General features: G+C 34.6%; 1 protein-coding gene across 1 annotated transcript in view; it reads right to left on the bottom strand.

The window, feature by feature from the left end:
• Positions 1-24,407, bottom strand: part of LOC145624013 (piezo-type mechanosensitive ion channel homolog) — a 39,279-nt gene extending 14,872 nt beyond the window's left edge. Inside the window, exons 1-16 of the mRNA XM_081676941.1 lie at positions 24,343-24,407; positions 24,054-24,153; positions 22,899-22,979; positions 22,629-22,788; positions 22,376-22,533; positions 16,245-16,401; positions 15,916-16,102; positions 13,832-13,947; positions 12,154-12,238; positions 11,523-11,738; positions 11,274-11,451; positions 9,144-9,272; positions 8,820-8,993; positions 8,403-8,630; positions 6,223-7,758; positions 1,836-4,381 (exon numbers count right to left, since the gene is read on the bottom strand). Of these exons, the coding sequence (XP_081533067.1) occupies positions 1,836-4,381; positions 6,223-7,758; positions 8,403-8,630; positions 8,820-8,993; positions 9,144-9,272; positions 11,274-11,451; positions 11,523-11,738; positions 12,154-12,238; positions 13,832-13,947; positions 15,916-16,102; positions 16,245-16,401; positions 22,376-22,533; positions 22,629-22,788; positions 22,899-22,979; positions 24,054-24,102 (6,000 nt within the window). The 5' untranslated portion in view covers positions 24,103-24,153; positions 24,343-24,407. The remainder of the gene's footprint in view (positions 1-1,835; positions 4,382-6,222; positions 7,759-8,402; positions 8,631-8,819; positions 8,994-9,143; positions 9,273-11,273; positions 11,452-11,522; positions 11,739-12,153; positions 12,239-13,831; positions 13,948-15,915; positions 16,103-16,244; positions 16,402-22,375; positions 22,534-22,628; positions 22,789-22,898; positions 22,980-24,053; positions 24,154-24,342) is intronic.
• Between the last annotated feature and the right edge of the window lie 2,641 nt (positions 24,408-27,048).

Raw genomic sequence — 27,048 nt, 5'->3', positions numbered from 1 at the left:
CAAGTTTCTCATCTCCATTCCCCACTTTCTACCTGGTTCTCTCTCCCTCCAGGGGTTGTTCATCGGTCAAAGACCGAACCGTACCAGACCGATCCGGACCGGATTGAAGACCGAAAATTAGAATTTTAAGAACCGAAGACCGGAGCGATGAACTGGGACTGAACCCGAAACAGACCAAAAGAATCGGTCCAAAACCCGGACCGGACCGTTTTGGACCGATTTAAGAAATTTTTTAAAGATTTCTAAATTTTTTAATAATTTTATGGAAAACTCCAAAAAAGTTAAGGAAAAATTATATTTAAACGTCTTTTTTGTATGTTTAATACAAAAAAACTTAGTAAATTAAAGTTTTCTAAGCTTAATAAGGATAGTCTTAACTATGATGAAAGGTTTTACACATATTTTTAATCATAAAAACGGTCCGGTACAACACCGGTTTTGGGTGTTGGACCGGACTTGACCAAAGACCGGAAAAATAACTTTCCAAACCCAAACACCGGACCGATTAACAACATATCTCTCTACCCATATATTCGGTCTGTGGTCGATCTGGTCCATTTTTTTCGGTTCAGACAGATTTTTGAACACCCTGATGTCAAATAAGCCCCAATGATAAATCAACCGCTGACTGCTCTTAATCTACGACACAGTGTTCCCATTATTGTAGCTTCCCTCTAATCTCCGGCATTTGTGTCTCTCAACTTCTCTCTTCTTATTCATAACACCAAAGGTCCAAAGCCTTTTCTGTGTGGTGGGGTTGTACGATGCTGGTGGTGATGGGATTGTGCAGTGCTGATAAGGTTGCGCTATTCATCGTAACAAATCCCAGATCTTGTGCGGTGGGTTGTGTGATGCAAGTGGAGTCTACTTGTGTGCAAAGGGAAGGCACAATTGTGTAAAGTGAGGTGGTGTATTGGTGTAAGGTTGAGTGGGGGAGTGCTGGTAATTATATGGGTATAGAGATATGTTGTGGTTTTATCTTCTTATTTTCCCTCAATTAACAAACATCAAAGATTTGGGGGGTTTTTCTTTCTTTTCCCTTTCTTGCTTCTTCTCCCTTATCCTTCCACATAGCAAATGCACCCAAAAGTTATCAATAGACTGTATGAACAAGGGGATTGACAGTTCTACTTATAGCATTATAAGAAAAAAGGGGACCAATTCCATCTCTACATCTTCCTACTTTGACTTCTTTTGAATCTATTAAAAATTTAAATAAATATAGACGGAAGGAGTAACTTTCAACTTGATTTATATCTATTATATTAATTAAGATACATAAAATATAAGAAGATACAAAAAAGAAGACTTAGAATCTTTGCAGAAAAATAATGGTAAGACAAATATGCATGCTAAATTACAGTTTACATTACTGAAAAACAACTCAAGACCTCGGACCTCCATAGAGTATCACCAAAGGCATGAAAGATGTATAATCAAATCCTGCAAAAAATCCCAAATTTTTATTTTTATTTTTATTTTTTTCCCTTTCTAACCATGACACCTAAAGAAAAAAAAAATTATGCAGACCTTCAACAAAATTTTTGCCTCTAATTCTTCTTCCCCTCTGCCTACTACAGAAAAGGTAAATTGTTCAGCTATAAGTGTCTTCCATTGTATAGTTATAATATGCATTGTTCAGCTAGATCTTACTGCAATACAGACTTTAATTCTTATTGATAGTGAGTCGATGAACATTAGTGTACATAGACCGTGCACACAAAATGTTTTCATCTGACTGATTTCCAAAATATATACAAAATCTTAACACATCAGTATGACACCTGACCCAAATACAACACATTAAAGAAATAGTAACAGATTTAGAGGCTTACCATTAATATGAACACATACTCCTTAGGGAACTGATCTTCAAGTTGATAAACACCAAGAAAATCACTTTTATTCTTAATGACCGACTGGTAGAAAATAGCAACCAAAAAGAAAACTGCAAGATCAGCACCAAATACATAGGCATATAGATCAACTTCTCTTTTTCCACCACCAATTACAGATAGTACAGGATATGGGAATCCAACTTCTTCAACATATCCCAAGCGTTTTGCAATAAGAACCTCTCTTGCAACATCAGCAGCAGGTGTTAATGATTTTGACCAACCCTTTGACACACAATCTGGCAGTGGAGGGGCATGTACAACTTCAAACACAGCCAAAGCTACATTGGGATTTTCTTCACTCCTCTCAATACTCTGAATGTTAACCCTGCAAGCAGAAGGGCAAACATTTGGATTTTCTCCCTTGCAATGTTCACTGTGGACGAGCTGAAGCAATTGATTCATTCCTGACTCAATCTTCTCAGGTTGAATGCCATCTTCTGGCCATGCCCCAATGTCCATGGACAGCTGAACAAAATATGGAGGAGACTCTGCTCCCTGAGTTAAAGATTTCCAGTAACTTAAACAGCTTCTAGCTATCATCTCCACTCCATCTTTCAGTGGTTGGAAAATTTTGTTTAGCTTTTCACTCCAGCTAGAACAAGGGCCAACATATTTTCGTTCATGCATTTTTCTCTTGATAGCATTAAACTCCGATAATGCACTCCAGTCACCATCTTGTGCAGTTATGGAGCTCTGTAAAAGTGTAAATAGGTAGACCAAAAAGAGAGGCAATGAGCTTATCACAAATGATGAATTGATTTTATGATGAGGAAAACCCAACTCTTGAAGCAAAGTCAAGTCAATCAATCCACAGTGTTGAATGATTATTTGGTACAAGTATTCAATTAAGATGTAAAACTCTGTATAAATTAGCATGACAACCCAGAAGGTATAGCTAGGGCCTGTGTTAACACACAGAGCATAGAAAAAAAGGGCTGCAAGGTATACCATAGATAACAGACTGAAGTTCCAAAGGAAAACAAGAATAAAGCAACAGTAACAAACAATATCATTATTGGATCTCATCTGGGACCATATGTGCCGAAAGATTCTCAAAAGCTTCAGCTTCACAGATTCAGACATAGTTCTACTCCTGTCAGACTGCAATGAAGATGTACGAGCTATATGAACATTTTCAGGATTTTGGCTCTCCATTTCACCACATCCTACATCATCATCAGAAGAATGTCCTGTCGAATCCAAATCTTCTTGTGATACATTCAAAAGACTTGCAAGATTGGTAACAGCTTGATTTCCAAGAGATTGTACTTGAGAAACACCATCACCTATCAGCTGCACCGCAGATTTCAATGGGTGATCCTTTGACTGGCCTTTAGAGCTTTTTCTTTTTCTTTCAACTACTGACTGGTGATCAGAATCCTCAATTTCAGTAATTTCACCAAAAGATATCTCTTTCGAATCTTGAGTTGTTAATTGTTCTGCATTTGGACTTTCAGATTTTCTGTTAACTGGAGATCCAAGCAATTCTGAAGGTAGAACGAAGTCACCAGAAGTCTTCTGCCCCTCTCTTAATGTGTGAGCAGCCCTAAAACCTCTATCAAAGTTAAAAGAGGGACTTAACAACTCCTCCTTATCAGCAGCCGTAAAATTTTTATCAACAATAAAAGAGGCACTTCTCCTTTTCCTTAAACCTCCACTTCCGGGAGATAGCTGACCATGATTACCCGGAGAGTTCATACTGTGAAGCTGAACTTGCAGGTCAAGCATCTCTGACTTCATCTTCTCCACTTGCATATTCCGTTGTCTTTTCTCCTCTTCAGTCTCACGGATATGCTGTAACTGTGCAGTCTTCCATGCAGCCTTTTTCTCTTGCTCACGTACAATAGCTCCAATTTGCTCTGCCTCAAGATATCGTGATACATGTTCAAATTCTGGAGATGAGAACATATATGATTGCAGTGAAACCAGCATGAAGATGACGATCTCAACCAATGCAGATCTTGAAGTAATACGAAACCCGTAATCATATTTATAAAATCCAATGGCTTCATATATATAACCTACAGTGCCACACTTTCCTTCATTGAAGACTCCAATATAAGGAGATTGATAAGCAAGAGACAGAACTATAATTACAAAATTATACATGCGCAAGAACTTGAAGATTTTGTTTCTTTTCCGAAGAATTTCCAATCTCATCCGAAAGAACACCAAAGCAAAACCAAGATATCCAAGGTGCAGAATGTCATACTCCAAAGTTCCAGTTATCAAAATCAAAGTAAGCACAAGATCCAGCAGATGGCAATAACAGTAAAGTCTCAGATAGTCAAAAATGGTCCACATACTTTTTGTTTCAAACGAAAGGTCTTTCCAAACAAATATGTTCTTGCGCTGAGACATCATCTGATTAAAAGTAAATGACCCTGATAAATTGGGTGATCTGTCAGCACGCAGCTTGAAACAAGCAACGATGAAGACTATAAAGTAGCTGATAAGCATTCGAGAATCATCCACAACAAGCCCTGCAAAACATTATGAAAAGTCAAAAATTAAGATTTATGGCTTAGTTGAGTAGAAGGAATCTGACACAGAAATAGTCTAGCGAACAAGATCGTATTATAATCATCAAGAAGTGGGTTTCTCCATCACGGAAGGAAATGACGACAAAAAATGACTGCATAAAACCCCTTTCCAAATTTTACAGAACATTGACATAAGAATGCAGATTAATATTACTTATAAAATTAGTATAGAAGATTACTTCTATTATAGAAATAGTTTGGTTTGTAAAATTATGATTAACATAAGAATTTCATTAAATTACTTCATAATTTTACAAAGATACCATTATTAGCAAATGAGGAAGATGGGATATAGACAGTGGGCAAGAAGTGCTCTCATCAGACACCATTGGAACAAAGATGTAAAATCAATGCCTATCAAGAAAAATTTTCTATAGTAGTTAATGATATCTCATATTTTCTAACTCTGTACTCCAATTTTCTTTCCATAACCTTGCCAAAAAAAAATCTTAAAGCAACCAGCTCCATTTTCAAAAGGTCCCAGGGAAAATGGTTAAGAAATGTTTTTAAAAGGATTTGACAGAGCATGAAAGAATAAAAAAGTGACATTTTGATCTATGGAGTGTTATAAATGATAATAGAACAACCATGTGTGAGTGTATGACCGTATATTGAGCCAATGGACAAGAAAGTGACATTGTGATCTATGGGGTGTTACAAATGCTACCTTACAAGTGGGGATTTTGGACTAGGCAGCAGTTCAAAAGAGACATGTATGTCAATCTGTCATCAAAGAACAACAAAAAAAGTTGCAATTTTCTTACCATACTACATACTTCCAAGGTTAAATATTCCTCTATAAGTACTACCTATACCAACAAAGTGTACCTTTCATTCCAATTAAGTTTTGTATGGCCAGTACACCTTTTTCGAAGAGGTCAGCAATCTCTATGCTTGGCTGTGAAGGTTGCACATAGGTCACAACAAAGTATGATGTGGGGGAGAGAGAGAGAGAGAGAGAGAGAGAGAGTCCAAGTGCTACATGCTTCACTACATCTTTGCTGCTAAAGAAACAACATCCACCAGATACTTTGGTAAAGATTAAGCACTATGACCGCAAGGGTATATTACTGTGTAATATTCAATATTTAAACAAATCGCTACAACATCTTTGCTGTTAAAGACACATCATCCACCCGATCATTTGGTATAGACTAAGCACTATGATCTTGAGGGTGTATAACTGTGTACTATTCCCTAAAACAAAATCTCCAATCTTCAAACTTATAATTTAACCAAACACCAGGCATAAAACATCAAATGATATAGGCATATAGCAAAGAGACTTTAAGAAGTCTGAAGTTGTTTCCTACCACAAACATGTAAATAGATGATCTGTGGATTCATTTTTCCTTGCATAGATGACAAAGTAAAGGGTTTTTTGTGCTAGGGTAGCGAGGTTTGGTTGTAAGTGCTAATAGTGTAAAGGTATGTTAGTGAGGAACAAATCAAATGATACTTCAACTCGAATTATACAGTTGAAAACAAATGAAAATTGGCAAAAATTAGAACCATTCTGAACTTCCCAGGTCTAGACGAATGAAAGCAACTCAAGAGGAAAAGAAACTTTACATGACTACAAACTAATGGTAGTCTTACATACTTCTAGGTAAGACCATTTGCATTACAGCCCAACAACCCCCCCCCCCTCTGATATGGTAGTCTTATCCTCTGATATCATAATAAGTTACATCTTAATCCTACCAGCAAACTAATCACTTAAGTAATGATCTGGATTTGCTCAATACTACTGCATAAAAAGGGGAAAACAAATACCATACCTAGCCAACAGTGTTGACAATACTGAAAGTGTAGCTTTGAGCTTTTCCAGCAATCATGGCAACGAACAGCAATCTCATGTGAGGATTGTTGGTTCAGGGACATCTTATTCTCCCAGATGGAAAGATATTCAAGAATCAGGACACATGCGAACAGGAAAACCAGAACGGACCATAGCTTTCTAATAATTCGTCGATCCAAAAGAACAAATGTAGCAAGCAAACCAATGTAGAGCAGTGAAATGACATTTAAGAGGGCAAAACTAGCAAGAAGCAAGACAATCATGTTAATTTCTAGACCAAAGAGGTTAAACATATTTTCGATCCAAAACATCAAGTAAACTTTCAAGGTCGTCTTTTGCATATCAAATCTTTCATTTCTTAAAGCAAGAATTCTCCTCTTGTTCCACTTTTGACTCTCCTTGATGGTTTCCCAAAAGTATCCAGACGAATATCTTTCAGTTCTGGAATTCTCAGATTCTCTTCCCAAGAGAATTGGTTCAGAAGGGTCAGTGGTATTTGATTTCCATGTATAGCTTGCTGTAGTGTTTCCCATATCAGAAAGTGTGGAATGTGGTACTGAGCTGTTTTCTTCATCATAGCTAGACATAGTAACTGCATCATCTTCGGCTGTGACAAATAAAGGACATGGCTCCTCCCAATCACCTATCAATACATTATTATTTGGCATCCTATCCAACCAATGAAAAACATTATATTGGAGTGTACATGCAGAAATTACCAAAACATTTCCTCTCAAGCATGATTCTATTCCCCAAAACCCAGGCTCAAACACTTGGAGACCCAAGACATGAGACACATCTGAATGCGTTTGTCCAGGGAACATCTTTGCCTGCTGACCCCACATCTGGAAAAGATATTCCACCATCACTACAAATCCTGTATAAACCAGAAATGACTTTGACGGGACCCTTGAAGTTTTGGGGAAAGTTGAGCAGATGATCAAGCCTAGAAGATACACAAAACCAATTGCGTTTATTTGTGATATGGCTGCATAAAATAGAGCAGCAAGCAGAAGTTTATTGCTGTGCCATATCATAAACCTTCTCATAAAACCAACTGTTCCTGATTGCAGCACATTAGCATCACATGGTTCATTGTATTTGCTCTGTCTCCTTTCATAGCTATAAAGTTGCATTACAATCAAGATTGCCATAGATTCCCAGATGTTATCCAACAGAGAAGCTTCAGATTTATAACCCAGGTTTGGGTAAAGATCAATAATATGAGATAGCCATGTTTGAAAGCTAGGAAAAATGCTGAGGCTATACATGAAGATGAACACCATTATAGCATAAGCTTTCAAGGGAAACCATAGGCGTCTTTTTGTCTGTTCAACAAGTTGCCTTCCAATGATCCAAAAAAGTAAAAGGAAAATATACCCAAATGATATATAATTGGGTCTAACAAGGTAAACTGCAATAAGTATAGTCAGAAAAGCAATATAGGTCCCCCATGAACGGTATACTGCAAGAAACTTCTGCCCTACTGCACTCAGGTATGATGCTATTCTTCTCTCTGTAAGAATAAGATAAAATAACATCAGAGATATAAAAAAAAAATTTAAAAAATAAAATAAAAATAAAATAAATATTAGATACAAAAATAAAGACATACATCATAGAGCAGACAAGTACATATTGGAATGAACTTAACGTGAATCTCAGTGCACAGTAAACATAGCAATATCTGCTCGAAGGAGGCACTGAAGCCTCTCAATTTTACAAAACTATTGCAAAGACTAAAACCAACTTTCTCCAGATAACAACATATCGACATACAGTATAAGTAATTCTCATTTGGAACATTCAAATCATAGCATTGACCAGAAGTGGCTATCAAAACATCCTGCTAAGCAATACTCGTGAATAATGCATTAATACATGACAATTTCAGTCCAACAAAAGAAAAGCAGTGCCAACAGTATGAAGCTTTCAAAATCTCAAATCAGAACAGTGTAATAACACTAAAAGAATACACCACTAATTCCTTTAAACTTTCGAACAAAATACACTTTTTACAAGTAACAAACCATTCGAACAAAATACACTTTATACAAGTAACAAATAATCAATAAAAAAAACACGCCAAGGCAAGTGTCATGTATGTACATAAAATAAGTTTCAAAACATCTTGATAGAAGCAGGTTAAAAATAACATACCATGAGAAGGACCATTGCTGCTGTCACCACTAGCTGAAGAGCAATAAACTGACAATAAAACTGACTTGTTTAAACCAGCTTTAAGCACACTGAATCCCACTGGAGGGTTAGGTGTATATTGTACAAATGCTGAGAATGAAAATAGCATGTCAAATCCATGATTATGTATGGTGCAAAAACACGCAAGAAGAGCTGTTTCCAAGAAGTCCCATGAACTATCACGAAGACCTACATCAAGGCAAATACAATATTGATGAAGATGATTCCTTACAAATGAGCCCTACTCAGAGTAAATAGAATAAACAAAATTATTAGGATTTTCAAACATTTGGTTCATGTAGCCGACCTCACTTATGGGATTAAGGCTTTGATTGATTGATTAATTATTATAAAACATTTGAAACAGCACAAGTATACCTAGTTGTGACAGTATTTCGCTAGTTAAAGAGCCTCCATGCTCCAGTTTTGTAGATATCAAGTTTATTTGAAGAATGTACAACAATGCAAAATGAGCTTCGCATAGAAGAATTAATGCCTTCCGTATCTTCCTGCTGATACTGTGTCCCAAAAGATATATCAAAAAGAATATCACTGCAATAGGTAGCAAAAACCTCAACTTAATGTTGATAATATTGATTCCACTCCAGATAAATGACAGCATAAACAAAAAAATAGAGAAAGGTTAAAAGAAAATTCATCAAAAAAACAGTAATAATCAAATACAAAAGACCTTTCACATACTGTAAATAGCATGAATAAATCCAGGCTTCATGGCTATCAGAAATATCAAAGCCAACATGATAGCCCGGGAGCATTTCCGCAATCCCCAAGCAATTGTGGCAACAATAAGCACCTTGGTCTCCTCCTTAACTGCAAGAGTGCAAGTTCAATGTAACGGTAAAAAGCTAAATATTAGTGATGAAAAGGCAACAAAACCAGGGAAACACAGTAGAAACAGAATTGGGCAGGACATATGACACCTAAATTTACTTTTCAAAATAACTTTGAGATTCGTTCCAACATAGATTAAGAGTCCACCTAGGTCTTGCATAATTTCTACAGAAGGTAAATCTTAATTTTCTTTCCTAGAGAAATGTAACAGAATTTAAACTCATGCTTCATCATAAGTTGATTATGTTACAACACTCTGGTGTACGGGTTAATAAAATCCATTTTAGCAATTGAGCCATATAATGCGACTTAAACAAGTGAGTCCATAATCATTTCCTTCTACATCAACAAAAAAATTGCAAATAGGATCACAATCTCTAACAAGAGAGTCTGCAGCATGTATAAATCAACTAAAACATAACTCAAAAATTTGAGAGGCTATTTAACAAACATCAGTAAAAAGGAACAGGAGAATTACAATTGTATATTGTATTTAAAAGGTACATGCCAAAGAAAGCTGTTAGAGATATGATATATCGGAAAATATATGTGATACATTTTCCGTATAGATATTGTTATGAGAATAATATATTTAGTATATCTTATGTTAAGATATTATTTTGAGAATATATCTTTAGGGTTTATGGTTAGACGTATATCTTTTAGGAAGATTGTTTCCTATCTTATGATGAGCTTAGGTTTTGTATAAATACTCAACTTATTGATGAATAATAATCAAGCTATTCAATTCTCTCTTCACCCTAATTTGTCATGGTATCAAGAGCAGGTTAAATCTTGGGAGCGCTCACAAAATATTTCCCCCCCCTGCCGGTGGGTTAGAAAATTAAACCCACCGATGGGATTCAAAATTTTGCTTCCGCTATACAATATTAATACTCTTTAAATTTTTATTTTTTTGGGTTGGTACACGTTAATCATATGTGTATGTGAATTTTTTTTTGGGAGAATTTTTTTTTGTGGGAGTATGTGGGTGGACTTCCTCCACTATAACACATCTTTGGAGATGAAGACATTAAATAGTGTTATGCTTGACGCAATATTAAAAAAAAAAAAAAAAAAAGAAAGAAAAAAAGGTCTCTCTTGTGTCGTGAGACAAGATATATTTGGTTCTCCTTGTGCCGTGAGACAAGGTTTGTGAGTTGATTCGAGCATGATTTTGCTCCTTTGGATATGAGCGTGGTTTACTCTGAAAGACCAAGAGATTTGAGTGTGGTTTACTCTAAAAGACCAATAAAAGATTTGAGTGTGGTTTACTCTGAAAGACCAATTAGAGATTTGAGTGTGGTTTACTCTGAAAGACCAATAAAAAATTTGAGTGTGGTTTACTCTAGAAAAACTAATATTTGATTGGAGCTCGGTTTTGTTCTGGAAAAATAAAAAATTGTTGCAGGTTCGAAAAGAATGACGTTCCTGTTTGATTGAAGACTGATAAGTTCGAAAAGATGAACGTTCTCATCATTGAAGAAAAAAAAATTTTGAAGGCGGCATCACAAGAGTGTGCATCTCGGCTTCAACAATTTGACGAATTTCCAATCGCAACGTTCGTGTTACTGCCGTTACGATTGCGGGAGGGTGTTAGAGATATGATATATCGGAAAATATATGTGATACATTTTCCGTATAGATATTGTTATGAGAATAATATATTTAGTATATCTTATGTTAAGATATTATTTTGAAAATATATCTTTAGGGTTTATGGTTAGACGTATATCTTTTAGGAAGATTGTTTCCTATCTTATGATGAGCTTAGGTTTTGTATAAATACTCAACTTATTGATGAATAATAATCAAGCTATTCAATTCTCTCTTCACCCTAATTTGTCAAAAGCCTCATATGCATGAGCCCAGAGAGAAGCTAAACCCACCACTCTCCCCCAGAAAAACCTACTCCTTAATTACTAATTTTTGAAAGATCCTATATTTCTTTCCAAGCAAACCAAAAAAATAAAATATTACCTTCTATTGTAGGGTCTCCATTTGGAACATGACCATTCTCATCAGATAGGTATGTAAACACAGAATTGTTCACAAGATTACCAACAGCAATCAGGACTCCAAGACCAAATTGAGCAAGAAGGAAATATCCAGGAATTGTATAACGCCACAAACCAACAAGCTCCCAAATCTCCATGTTCTGCACAAATTGTGAATTAGATACAATTACAAGAAAAGATATTATTAAGTAGCAGAAAACTAGAGGATTACCTTCCCAAGTTCCCAGTTCACAATTGAAAATGCTACATTGAATATGTAAGTACTGACGGCCCACAGGAGTGTGAAAACAAGCAGCAGACTATTCAATCGGTGCAAATGAAACAATGATGGGAATGCATATACAATATAGCCAACATAAGCCAGCAATCCAAATGCGCATATACTTGCAAAATGGAAAGTCCAAAAGGAAAGAGCAACCAACGATAACTGCAATGTTAAAAAGTTGAAAATCAATATCTAGAATACAATAAGACAAAGGAAATTTGGCACATTTATCCACCACTGAGGAGCTTCTCAATGAATAATAACTAAAACCGCAGACTTCTTAACAGAAGAAAGAGTTTCAACAAATTCATGGTTAATGTAATAAGGTAAGAACATCTTCAGAGCTAAAGACTGAGCACCAATTGCTCTTTATATCTACTCTTATGTAAACAGACTTTTAAGCTTGAAAGCTTTCTAGTACGTAACAGATAGCTACAAGAATATGATATAGAGAAGAATGGGATTATTAATAATTTATTATGTGAAGAGATGTAAGTTTCTTCAAAAAAAAAAAAAAAAAAATTGTGAAGAGATGTAAGTGGTTGATTGGTCACAGTCAATAGTTTAAGATAGTTACCGGGAAACCATATGTGAAAAAATTGATCGTAAATGTCCGAAAAACAGCTCCTTTCACCAAAAAGTTGGTATGTCTCTCTCCTGACCTAAAAATGAAGTCCAGTCAAATGAGCTCAGTAAACACAAATGAGTTTAATGTCAAAGTCACCTTACTGAAACACAAAGCCCCAAAGATAATATCAAAGGAACTACTCCTTACGTTCCTAAATGTTTTACAGCTTCTACACACTTTCCATTTGGGACATTTTATAATATTCTACTTCTACTCAATATTATTTTGGCAGACACACAATATTTAAACCTTTTCACTGTCTATTTGTCCAAAAGAATCTTTTAGACGAGATCAACGAAAATATGACACAGCTAAAATGAATAACTATTTTTTTATCTGAATCCAATTTCTTTTTCTGAATTTTCAATATCAATAATAGTTAACTGTGATGCTGAATTTTTTCTATGAGTATGATCTATTGCTTTAGTTTACGCAATGTAAATCTAAAAGGTTTATATCTAAGTTATAATTAATAGTTAATCTAAACTACATACCATGTTCTAAATTTTGTAATACGTTCTTATTACTTTTTACATACAAATTGGGTGTTGAAGCAAAACTTTAATCTAGGGAATACTTTTTAGAACATAAGTGGCACTATCTAGGATATAGGACATAAGAATCACAATATAGAACATAAGAAGCATTATTTAGAACGTAAGGACATAAGAATTACAATTTAGAACATAAAACATAAGCTTTAAACTTTTAGAAAGTGACTCAACAAGCATTAAAAAAAATTATCTTTATGAACCAACAGACATTTGGTTAAGAGTACAGACTACAAGTCCAAAATATTACGAAATTGCCATTATTCACAATTCACCCCCTGATTTGTTCTCAACTAACACTCTTTCCCTCTTTGGTGAAAGAAATTCATAATTAACCATATAACCATAATTGCAAAAAATTAATCTTATTCACTATATTCTAATTTCACTTAGTCATAATGATTCCCTAGAAAGCATATTAAGGTACTTAGCACTTTCAAATCAATACAATAAATAATATCACCTTTCCATTTTACATGCCTATTCCATAAAATCTCTACAGCTGAGATAGAATTGGTCATTTAAAACAAAAGGGAGAATGGATCCAATTTCACATAACCTTTTTCTGCTACCCAATATATTATTTATTCAAGCATTGTAAGATGTCTCTTCTAACCTTCCCTACAATTGCACTCACCATATAACTTCATTCGAATATCATCACATCACATGCTTAAAATCAATTAAGCTTTAATTATTGACAAGAAAAGAGAGTAATCATCAAATTATCCTCTAGACGCTACAGTCATATCAGACACTACATCACCACATGGTCCACATCTTACTAATCAAATACAATAGTCAAAAGTCTCACCACCAACCCAAAAAGGGAAATGACAAAAGCGTATCTTTAACAAAAAGGGAATATCGTCTACACAATAGGCAAATAGGATAGTGGAGCTATTTATTCGCCAACACTACTCCAGAAAAATTGAAAATGAAAACGAGGACAAAAAAAAATACTGCATAAAGGAAAAGAAGGCCATATTTATCACCAAACCTTCTATTCACATAATGGACAAAAATATGCACCAAATGAGAAAACTTAATCAACGTATATACTCTTAATGACATACCTTAATTGACGAATAAAAAAAGAATTTCTTGCAGGAAGAAGTTGCTCAGTCAAATCACTTTCCGAACTGGACATCATGAATTCCATTTCCTCCAAGTCATTTTTTATGCATGACAGCTGTTTAATAGGAAAAAAAAAAAAAAAAAAAAAAAGTCACAAATAACGTGGCCAATACAATTTAAACGAAAGGCTACAAGACTTGAAAAGAATAAAACAAAGTGATAATTATGGTAGTATGAATAACAACAAAGCCAAGTGGTTACAAAATAAGCATTAATACAAATGAAAAAAAAAAAGTGAAGGCATAACATTCATACAACTAAATTAACTCAGTAAAATTAGTTGTTTTTGAACAAATCTGGGTTACTTGGGCACCAGATCAATATCACAAGATTTAAATGCAGGTAATTTCTTGAATGCAGGTATGATATATATTAATAAAAATCAATAGATAAATAAATAAATATACAAACTGAGCAATCCTTTAACAGTTATATACTATCAGAATTTATCCCTCAAACATTATTGATTCATTGTCGTATAATTTGGTGAAAGATGCAAATTTATGCTTTATGTTGGATTTTTCAAATTTACTGAGGTGAGTTGCACATGTAAGTTTAAATTTGTAAAATTTCTCATCAGCCATACCCAGTGGCGGGAGCCAGAATTTCTAAGTGAGGGGGCCAAGATTATACCTACGTATTACATTTACTTAAAAAAAAAAAAACAAATTTTGTTAGCTACAAGATTTGATCCCTTGACAACTTGCATACTATCACATGAAAAAAACCTACTCCTCTACACCAAAATCAATGACAATGAAGAGCAAATTTAATTAATATGGGCTCCGCCCTGGCCATACAGTCATTGCTAGAGCATTTTTTTGCTAGACTACTGGCATTGAAATTGGTAGCGGTCTAATTATTTAATATTGCTGGTTCTTCTAGGCTGTAGCTAAAAGTGGTCAAAGACTATCAGTAACAGGTTGAGGAACCGTTTTTAATAGCCCACTACCGATTTCCAGTGGTAGTTTTCTTCTGGGAACCATTTTTATTTAATCGAACCCTACTTCCAAATGGTGTAACATTTAGTATAACTTTTATAATTGTAATTTCCAAAAAAAAAAAAAAAAAAAAAAAAAAAAAAAAAAAAAAAAAAAACCCTCCAAAAACAAGTATCCTTCGTATTTAGTAGGTATTGGCCAGATAAGTAGAGTGAAAGTTAAGACATGGAAATTAAGGAAAAACAAATCAATACGGTTGTCCACATACTCTAGTGTAGCATTGTAATTGATCTTGCATAAATTCAAATATATATGATAATGCAATGAGTTTGTCACACCAACACAATATCTATTCAATCTAAATTATTTGCTGTCATTATCTTCACCAAGAACAGACAAATTATATTTATTCTGCAACATCAATTATCTTTAACTAAACTATGTATAATTGTATACAGGTTCATTATAGCAAGGAAATTTTTGTCAGAAATTCCTTTATAAGTTACTTTATTGCGAGAAACTACCTAATAAACTAATTCTGGCAAGAAACTAACTTTTAAAAGAATTTTTATGCAAGAAGATACCAGTTGTAAGATTTTTATCGTTGAATTAATTAAAAAACTCGGCGTTGACTAATCACATGGATACTACCATCACCACCACACTCACCACTAGCGAAACCATCACCCACCTTCAACCCTTCTTCAAAACCACCACCCATCCACCCTCACCGCCTTTCCCAAAAACACCATCCACCCTCCCTGACTCCTTTGAAAATACCATCCACCTACCCTACTTTCACATAAACCACCACCCTCACCAACGTGTGACTAGTCAACGCCGATTTAAAATCCAGCAATTGGTATCTTGCAAAAAAATCGATTAAAGGAAGTTTCTTGCCAGATGTTTTTTATATATATATATAATATCAATATAGGCAACTATGGTCTCGGTCATACCAAATTGAGCTGATATATGAAGAGACTGAAGTAATGATCCTAGCGGGCAAAAGTCACCTTTATGACATCATACTTCTACATAAACCAAATCCTGCACTCCAAAAAAAAAAGGCACATGCATACCATTGCATAGAAACAAACGAGAGAAAGACCAGAACATATTTCCAGCCATCCAGATTCCGCAGATATCTTGTAAAGACCAAGAAAATTTGCTATCTGTTGAAGCAATGTTGGGAATTGCACAGGGAGCTGATAAGTATAAAGTAGAAGAATATTGAAACAAGCATAGAGTTGAAGAGACCTCCACCATCTTCACAATGTAGAATAAGAAAAGAAATAATCAGTGATGTTTGGTAAAAAAAAATAAAGAACAAAAACAAAAGAAAAGAAAAGAAAAAAAAAAGCCTACGCAATAATAGAATAAAAGATAACTGAAACTGTCAGAACATTACCTGAAGAGGCCTGAAAAATTGCTTGTCAAAGACCAATCCACTAGCCCTACACAGCTACAAATGAAAAAGGGCAAAGATACCCAAGAAGGATGGCTTATGCCCACAACCAGTTGGATGGCAGGCAACAGGAAGCAAAACACAACCTTGAAGTAAGAACCTATGCAGTGACCAATATAAAAGTGAGGGAACCATTAATCAGTTAGCTGAGACTAGAGAATAATAAAAAAGAACGAAAAATGACCCAGCAGAAAAAATAATCTCATTTCTAGAAAGTCAAAGTTGGAATTTGTACTCAAAGAATTGCAATTGGGAGTTGGGATAATATTTACATTCTGTTATGTCCATCCTGTCTCTTTCAAGACCAATCAATCACAGTAAATGTTCAATCAAATGGCTTCAAGAATTTCTATGAACTTAAAGCTAAACCTTCCCCTCCATGTTAAGAAATCTATTCAAGCTATGCTATTTCATATGTCTTAAGTCAATGATTATCCCTTTTGCTCCTTATGATTGAATTCCTTACTAGAAAAATTATGATCAAGTAAAATACTGGTTGTGGAAACTCAAAGTTCATATAAAATAACATTCTTTCACTAGAGATAAGACTTCCAGCAAATCTTTTACTTCACCAAAGGGGTATCAATAACACCCCAATTTGTCCCTTATGCCCTGACAGTGAGGAGTCCATCCTTCACATCCTTAGGGATTGACTGATTTCTTAGAGCAAAAAGAAGGCCAGGATTCTTTTCAGCCTACACAATTAATTGTTTAACACTCCCATACATTAGTTAGTTCACTCGAATGACACAACAAAACCAATTTTGTTTCCTTAGAACATCAACTTTGCCTTCATCGAAATGAAATGAACTGTGATAGAGTTCTAAACAATCCAGCTAGTTACATCAAGATAAATTAAAAAACACATCCATTGGCAACCACCTCCATTAAGAAAGCTGTTAAATAATACGTATGCTTCTTTTTCTCCTGTTACATTAATGGCATGGACAATGGGTTATAGGATTCAAGAACTATTTCAAATGAAATCAGGACATTATTACTGAGTTTCTAACTATATAGGCTGCAATTACAAAAAGTCAACAAGCCCAAATAAAACTCCTATGATAGCAACAGATTAGACATTGTCAATACACATGCAAACACTGGCCCCTTCGACCACTTTATTCCATAAATGCAAGGACCTCTTGAGGCAAAGAAAGGGAGCCGTCGTACTCCAAAAAAGAGAGATGAATAGGGTGGTAGATAGACCAGCTAGAAGTGCAAGGATGGAAGGAGGGATACTTTTGAATGAAGTAGTTGCTTAACTTAATCCCCCAACTGCAAGCTTCTTGTTTGGAAGACAACCATTTTGGATGTAACTTTTGTAGTAACTCAAACTTGAGCCAAAGCTATGAGACCAGAGAGTCTTTAAACTCTTTAACCTGTTAACATCCTTCCAAATGCAAAGTATAAGTCAGGATTTAAGTACCCTGCTTTATCCAGCCTTTTTTTTTTTTTTTTTTTTTTTTTTGTAGCCTTTTCATCATCTCTTAATCAAATACTTCCTCCGTTCTTTTATTATTACTGTAGACACCTAAAAATGTCTCCCCAGAACCAAACCCGATGATAAATAACCTTTCACCGCCACTGTTGGTCGGGTTTAGTATTTAATCCCGAGAGTGCTTAAAAAATCGTATTTTACTAAATTCATATTTTTGAAAGGTCCATGGATTAGTCTTGATGTTTGGTAAAAGCATAGTTTTGATTTTAGCCCAAGCTTATTAATTAATTTTAAGCCCAAACCTTTTTATTTTATTATTTTATTATTTATTTTTGGCCCAAACATTTTATTTTATTTTTATTTTATTATTTTCTTATTTTAGCCCGAATAATAAAAGTCAGGAAAAAGCCCGAAATTATCAATCGGCACTTAAAAAGCCGAAAGAAATTAGGGTTAAAAATGAATTTAGACGGAAAAATGGACTGGAAGTGACCGTGTCACGGTACAGTCTGACCGTGTCACGGGAACCCTTCCCGTCTGACGGTGGGACTTCCCGTGACACGGGAGGTCTGCCGTGACACGGGACGTTCCGTGTCCTTTCCGCGTAAACCCTTAACGCGTTTTTCATTCCGTTTTCTGAAAATTTCCCGTGTCACGGGAAAGTGTACCGTCTGACGGTACAGTCTGACCGTGTCACGGGATACTTTTTTAGGGTTTTTATCATTTTAGGGTTCCGTGTGCTCCCTCAGTACATTTTCCCTATAAATACCCCCTCATTTCTAATGTACAGGGCAACCAGAATTTTATGATTCTTATTTTCTCTCTTCTATGCTATTAACCTAAACACTAGCCTACCCTTTTCACTTCAAAATTCCTTCTTCAAGCACTCAAAGGAGTCCATATTTTACTCAAGGTTCTGTCCTTAAGCCAAGGCGTGAAAGGTAGAATCGTTTGAGGGTTTGGCCCCAAAATCAACTTTAGTTTTATTTAATTTAATTTAGTTATTGTTTTATTATTTCCTTGAAGTTACTAACTCGTTTATTATTTTGTAGTTGCAAACAAACAGATTCAAAGTAAGGATCATGCTCTTTTTATTATTATTTTTCTAACGATTTTTATGTTGTTGGAATTATGATTAAATTGGTTTTTATATTAATATTGATTCTATTATTTATTTTGATCACCATATTGCATGTTTAAAGGGAATATGTAAATGAAAATCACGCCTAATAAGATAATTTGGACAACCGGTTTAGGATCCTTTTAATCTTATTATTAATTGAAGTGATCACCAAATTTTTAGAATTATGTGTGCATTAATTTTGAACCAATTTAGTTAAATAGTAGTTTGGAGCAAATTGAATTATTGTTTGTATGCCTTTGAGATCACAGGAATGCTTTTCACTATAAGAATCGAGTAGAGGCCAATACGGGCGAATGTGACTCCATGACTCACTTCGTACCATCATCCCCGATCCTCCTTTCGTGGTTCCGAACCATATGGAATTAGTAATCTCATGGATTATGAATGGGGTGTAACCTTCACGGGTCAATCGTTGTCCCTTATCGTGGTTGTCTTTTTATGATCCGTGAACGGTTTACAAGTTCCTTAAAAACTTCTTGGCGGCTCCCTACTTTTTTGTCCCTAATCGTATATGTCAATTCCCACTTCCTATGAGTGTCAAGCATATTCACAACATGTTTTTAACGTAGGCGCACTTCAAACGACGCCTACAATTACACCACTTGCCTTTTAAAGAAATTTCACAAATATTGCACCATTTTCATTTAAGGAAACAAAATATGGGTGTTCACACTGTAAATATTCAATATACCCTTACTTTTAGCACTTAATACTTTACTTTATGTTTACATCACATGGCTTTTTTTGTACTTTTACCCTTCTCTCTTCTCATTTTTTCCCACTACCAGAAAATGTGTGCCCAACATATATGGTGCAATAATAAATACGGAGGTAGTACTATTGTTCCAATCATTATCTTCCCTTTCTCCATCCAAAGCACAATATCAATTCCCAAAATACAACATAACTCCCAATATATTCTTAGTCAAATCATCATAATTCTAATAAAACCATTGGTTCTTCAAGGTTCTTGAATCTTGATCTTTTACCTTCATTACTTAACAATTCATCAAACTAATTGTGAAAAAGCATCAAAGTGGAAAACTCAACTTGGCAATTTCATTTACATTTCATCATGTTGAATTGGATATTTTTCTTTAAAAAAAAAAAAATTTGGAAGCCGCAAAAGGTTGTTGTCATACTCATCTTGGTTTTCTTTTATTGTTTTTAACCTTTAAAGTAGTTGATGAAGATCAGACAATTGTAAACTCTACATATCACCCAAAATACAAAAATTGTAAATCTTCTTTTATAATTTGGGGGGGGGGGGGGGGGGTGCTATGTTTTATAGGTAGCACAGCCTCTAAGTTGTTGAAGATGGCCAAAATAAGTTGAACTATACAAAGCATTAACTCCCAAGAATCTGTCTATTATGATTGAGAAAAAAACGAAGAGATTAGTGTTGGGTTAGAGAAGTGTGGAGAACGGTTCAAGGCTAGATTAAATTGAAAGAAACGGAATTCGCTCGAACAAGGATTAGGTTCGTCTGAACTTTTGGAAGTACGTTTTGGTTTGCCCCCAAAGCTTCTTGTTCGTTTGATTGTTTATTATGCCTTGCACTATATATACTAATATACTCTAGTTAGTAATGTATTAGGGTAAGATAAATGGGAAAGATGTAGAGAGAGAAAGCCTCCATTGTATAAGCCCCAATACTTAGGGTTTGAGTGTGGGAAAGGGTGTTATTGAGGGTGGAGTCTTCATGGTACATCGAAAGGTTGTAAACTACATTGCTAATCATCAAAGATTATTCAATAGTGGATTAATCGTTTTCTCGGGTTCTCACGGTAATTTCTCCTTGTTGTTGCTTACTTGTAATTTGTTCCTCATTGTTGTTAATTGTTAATTATCACATACTTGTTAGCACATTCGTAATCCCTAACAAATAGACCTTGGAAGAGAGGTCATTGTTCCTTAGTTAGAGGGGTATCCATACCCCTCATCTAGTCTTGACTTTTTGGCATTCCACTCTACTTTTTTGTTTGTTTGTATGTATTGTGCATGAACTAAAAAGCAATAATGTTTTTTTTTTTTGGACAAAGAAGACACGTATAATGTTAGTGGTCAAAACTTGATTTGTTGACCTAAGAAAGGGGCTAAGGTAAGTGACTAAGTGCATAAAGTTGTTTCCTTCAAGGATTATTGAAAATTTTGGCAGTCACTTAGATTTTTTTTTTTTTTTTTTTTTTTTTTTTTTGGGCAAAAGAAGACACGTATAATGTTAGTGGTCAAAACTTGATTTGTTGACCTAAGAAAGGGGCTAAGGTAAGTGACTAAGTGCATAAAGTTGTTTCCTTTTAGGATTATTGAAAATTTTGGCAAAGTCACTTAGATGCTTTACAAGGAACTCCAACCCCCCAAGGTAAGTGACTAAGTGCATTAAGTTGTTTCCTTCAAGGATTATTGAAAATTTTGGCAAAGTCACTTAGATTTTTTTTTTTTTTTTTTTTTTTTTTGGCAAAAGAAGACACGTATAATGTTAGTGGTCAAAAGTTGATTTGTTGACCTAAAAAAGGGGCTAAGGTAAGTGACTTCCTTCAAGGATTATTGAAAATTTTGGCAAAGTCACTTAGATGCTTTACAAGGAACTCCAACCCCCCCCCCCCCCACACCAACAAGATCCAAGAACTGCTTTTCTTTCCCTATTTGAAAGTTGATTCTAGGAAGAAAACAAGCTTTTAGAAGTATTGGAAAGGCAAACCCCAGCATTAATTCTCCAATGAATTCCGACTTTTCATCGGGCAAGGGAGAAGTGAGTGGCTCTCTCTTTCGTTATTCTCAACTTAGTGTAAGTATCTATCACCATTGGCAAACTTTTTTTTTAGGGAAATCAGCAAAGTATTAAAGCAAGGATGACGTCATGCATGCACCCTTTTTTTATGTGTCTAAGTGTGTGTGTGTGTTTTTTTTTTTTTTTTTGGGGGGGGGGGGGGAGGGGGGTATGTGACTGTGCAAAGCAGCCACATAAGAAAACAAGAAAGGAATGACAATAGAACTAGACCTAGATGCCTACATGAAAATTATTGATAAGAGTAATAAAGTGCAAGTTTTATATGTGTTCTAGTCTAAGATAGGAATACGTTCGAAAAAAATGACCTGTTAACCATGGGATTTTGACCATACAGTGTCTTATCCTAAAATTTAAGTTTTGTCATTTTATAGTGTCTCTTTTCACAACCCAATCTCCTTTCAACTTGCAACGGTTTCACAACTGAATTACAATCTTATAATGTGAGCTAGGAACAGTGTCAGGAAAACTGTTATTCACACCTATTGCCTACAGTTGCATTTTGAAATTTTCACACTAGCAGGTCTATCCTTTTCATAAAAATTTAATCTATAATTAACTCCCACAAGAGAGCAAAAATACATGCATTTTTGCATAAAATATAGTCAATAAAACATATTATATAAGACAGGGAAAGTTTGTTGCTGAATATGCATGGGATTAAAGCAAATTATTAAAATAATCAAAGATTCCAATCATACCTAATGACTCCAAAATGGATGAGAAGTTCCCCCAGCAAGAACCTCGCCAAGGAACCATACCGAGTTTATGCTGATATAACCATACTAAACAAACAAAACCCACTATTACTTGTATAATCACATAAAATATTGCAGTTGGAGATCTCCAGGAGTGGAACCTGCAGCAGGCAGCCAATATATTAAGGTGATGCCAGGTTATTGAAAGAGCATGGGCACAAAGGTTTTCAACAGCTCAAGCAATATATTCACTTACCTCATGAGCCCGATTAGCTCCACCCATGATGTATCTTCCAGACTCCATTCGTCCTCCTTGATTGCCCATGTAATAGTGAAAATTGCTTGTACTAAGGCAACAAGTAGGGAATATATACTAATACCCCACAAAAATAGAATCAGCCTACGAAAACGAAAATCTGTAGAAAACCAGTCAGAATTTGCACGTTATCTAGCATATGAATTACTGCTTTTACATATTATATGACAGAGAATAATTAGTAACCAGCCCAAACAACATAGAACTCACCTCTTCTAGGAAGATTGAACTGAATGACAAGAAATGCTACTAGATCAACAAGCGATATCAAACTCCAATTAACCAAAGCAGCTGCAATAACAAAATAAGCCCATAAGAAGGCCAGCAATGAGCAATTGCCAAGCATGATGGCAAGGAGAATCAAAGAATGAGCGGAAAACAGTATATATGACTGGAAGTACAGCCAATAAATGAACAAGGAACTAATATAATTTGACAAGCAGACATGTATAGCCCAACTAACACAAGCCTGGCTTGCATCCAACAGTTTACTCAAACTAAATAATCATGCCTTTTTCAAAACTTGGGACAGTCAACTACCAAAAAACAAAGAGAATCGGGGAAAATCCACAAACACAACGAAATAAAAATCAAGATGCGCTAATCAACAACCAATGGTGCGAATAACACTACAACAAGATAAACAATATTGAGTTAATCACATCATACTATTGGAAAACACCCCTGACTTAACCAAGTAGGGAAAATAAACTACCAAGTTGATTGTATTATATCGAATCAGTCCATGCCCATCGACAACACATCATATTATCAAATGAGACATATTAGTTTTAAGACCACACTCTCGCTTCCTAAGCACAGAATGTATGCTTCACAATAATCACCGCTTTAATCACTCAAATGGTCACTCTCCCACTTCCTCAGCCCGTACAAACTGTCACATAGTTGGATTACTGACAGTTGAACAGTTTTCTAACGATGTTTGTAAACTCCCTCTATGATGTACGTAATCAATGACCCCAAAACCCTCTTTATATATACTAACCCAAAAATTCTAATATAGGAAAATTGAATAGCAATATTGCATTCAAAATAGAGCACACAACTTTTCGACTCAAAAGCATTGTCACCGCGCTCAACACTCAGAAGCATGTACACCCTTTCCATAATCAACATTATGACGCCTATGCAAAATGGCATACACCCACATCAAGAAAGTTTATCTACTTCATTAAAAGCCCCAAAATTGAAGGTCAGCTTGATTGAAACATTTGATTTCGTCAATTATACTCAAAAACTAAAATACATTCCTAAAGAATTCACAAGACCCAGATTTTAAAATGTTCAAGAAACAACAATACAAGCAGTTTAATAACCCAAAATCCTAATATAAAGAACAAGTACCTGCTATAAGAAGCAATGGCAGCAAAAATTGGCAGAAAAAATTCTCCATTTTCCAGTTGTTACCATCGATGAAATTGCGTCAAATTCGCCCACGTCACAACTGAAAATATCAAATTGAAGAAAACCCAGTTAAACCCCAGAAATTTTGGCAACATTTAAGGGTGTTTTAGGGGATCTGGGCAATATAACGATGGAATTTTGGTTAGTTTTGCCAAGTCTAGTTTACATAATTGGGTATTTTAGAGCACCCAATTATGTATCAGTTGATGTCACCTGATCAAAAGACTACCTGCTGAATTTGAGTGCAGACAAAAGGGAGGGAGAGATTTTTAGATTTGATTGAATCCGCCAATGCTCAACATTATTTCAACAACGACTTAAATCACTTGAGATATCTCACTTAAGGGTGAATAGGCGCAATTTTTATTACGAAGTATACTACTTCCTTCTCCGTTGTCGGATCCCGTAATTTACTCGTAACATTAATAGCATTAAATCGATGTTTACATTGTGTAAACTATACTATATGCAATACCTATAACATAACATATTTACTACTCCCTCCGTTTTTAAATACTTGCTTCACTTTTCTTTTTTAGCTGTTTTTAAATACTTGCTTCATTTCCTTATTTGAAAAGTTTTTATAATATTTAATTCATTTCCACCACCTAGTGGACCCAACAAATATCATATTTTATTCATTTCATATTCTCTCACCTCTAATTTCTCCACTACTTTTGCTTTTTACAATTTTTTATTCTTCCACTAACCCCACTATCTCCATATTTTATTACTTTCTCCAATTTCTCCTAAAACTCCGCGCATGGAGAAATGGAGCAAGTATTTAAAAACGGAGGGAGTACTATAGTATATAAAAGCCCCAAGTTCATTTATTATTCCCCATTTTACTGTTCCTTATTAACAGGGAAATGACCCCCTTGCCCTTAGCACCCTTCCCTGATTGCTAGGAGGGGTACCCGTACCATTAGTACTAACGGTTTGGGTACTCGATAACCAATATCACTAAAAGTGATATTCATAAACCGAACCGATAAGTTTGGGTACCCGGATTTTCGGAACGGTTATCAGAACCCAATAAAGTATCCAATAGTGATAATTAAACTTAATAAATTAGTTATTATGATATATTTTAACACTAATTAACAACAATAGCACATGATCTTGACCAAATTATTAATTATATGACAAATCATTGATATTATAGTGATTATGAAGTAAGGTAAGAGTTTAGATTTTGAAAAATAGAGATTTAAGTAGGATAAAAAACAAAAAAATGTTTATCGGTTCGGAACGGGTAACAGTTAATTTTAAAATTATACTCAATAACCATACTCGATAACAAATTATCGGAACGTACCGAAACCGTTATGGTTATCGGATCGGGTACCCTAATTTTCGGAACGGTAACGGAATAGGTTTTTGGGTTTTCGATTTTTCGGGTAGTTTTGTTGAGCCCTAGTGATTGCCCAGATTGCCAGGGGTGGTTTAGTCTTTCTTTCTTTGATATTCCAGTTGTTCTCAGAAGGCTGATGCGTGGACATTTCCCCATTTCTGATGGCATTCTTTTCACTCATCCTCTCTCTTTTCGTTCACTTTCTCCCCCCTCAATTGAATCCTTATTTGTTTGATCGTGATTGAATTTTGATCATTAGGGTTTCAACTAATTGTGAAATTCGGGTTTTTTTTCTTGGTTGTGAGGATAGATCAGGGTTTGTTCTTGGGAATTTGGGTGAAATTTTGAGAGAATTTTGTCGAGTGAAGAAGGATGGGGAGTACAAAAGGAATGGTGAAGCAACTTGGAGTGACGAAGCCGATTTCTATGGCGGGACTGTGATACCCCGTATTTTTATGTATTTTTATAAAGTATTTAAGTATTAATAAAATGTATTGTTAAGGGCTCAAGTATTTTAATTAAATATTTTAAATATGAGGTTTTATAAAAGTAAAATATATTTTGGGCCAAACGTTTATTAATTATTGGGCAATGTAAATTATTCCTACATACTCTTATTGGAATAACCCATTCCAAAACCCATAACTTAAGCCCTATCCCATAACTTAAGCCCACATTTTTTTATAAGCCCAAATCTAACCCTACACTCTCTACTCTATAAATACCCCATGAATCCCCAAAAATTTCCCACACAAAAAGGTTAGTCTTATTTTCTTTCTCCTTTGTTTTATTAATTTGTGTAATTAAAATTATTAATTTATGGGTTTTGATTTTATTGTTTGAAATTAATTTAATTAGTATCAAATTGTATTTTTGATGATTAAACTTTATAATTTTTAGATTTTGTAAATTTTATAACCTAGGGTTTTTAATTATTGAAAATCATGATTTTAGGGTTTTTATGAACAAATGATTTAGGGCTTTTATAGCAATGATGTTTTGAAATTTTGGTGATTATAACTACTGATTAGTTTAACTTAATTCCAGATTATTTTGAACACGTAAATTCGTGTTTTAATTATTAGATTTCCGTTCGTTAATATTAATCCCGTTTTAAACCCGATCAGGTTCTGAACTCATCCGATTTTGATAAAAAAAAAAGTAGTGTTTTTCATGTGGAAACAACGTTCTAAGAAAGACTCTAAATATGATTTTCGGGCAGTTTTTGATTTTAAACGAAGTTTTTTTTATGCTTTAAATTTTATCCTTGAGTTTAAAGGGTAAGAGATAATTTAATGTTTCTATAGATAATTTAAGTATAAAGAAGTATTTTGATGAAGTTTTAAAGGGTTTTTGATTAGTTTAAAATGCTGGAATTTTATTTAAAGTAGTATAATTGTGATTTTAATAAAAAGGTGCGATTACCCATTAAAAAGGAGTTTAATTAGGGGTTTTAAAATAATTTTCAGATTACTATAAGTTATTTAAAGTGAGTTTAAGTTGCTGGAAATTGTGTATACAAGGGTAATTAATATAGTATTATTGTCCCTTTATGTAGGAGACTTGGTTCGAGAATTGTTG

This window comes from Chenopodium album, chromosome 3 (assembly GCF_948465745.1).
Source record: "Chenopodium album chromosome 3, dcCheAlbu1.1, whole genome shotgun sequence".
Lineage (NCBI taxonomy): Eukaryota > Viridiplantae > Streptophyta > Magnoliopsida > Caryophyllales > Amaranthaceae > Chenopodium > Chenopodium album.
This window is presented reverse-complemented; position numbering and strand designations above follow the sequence as displayed.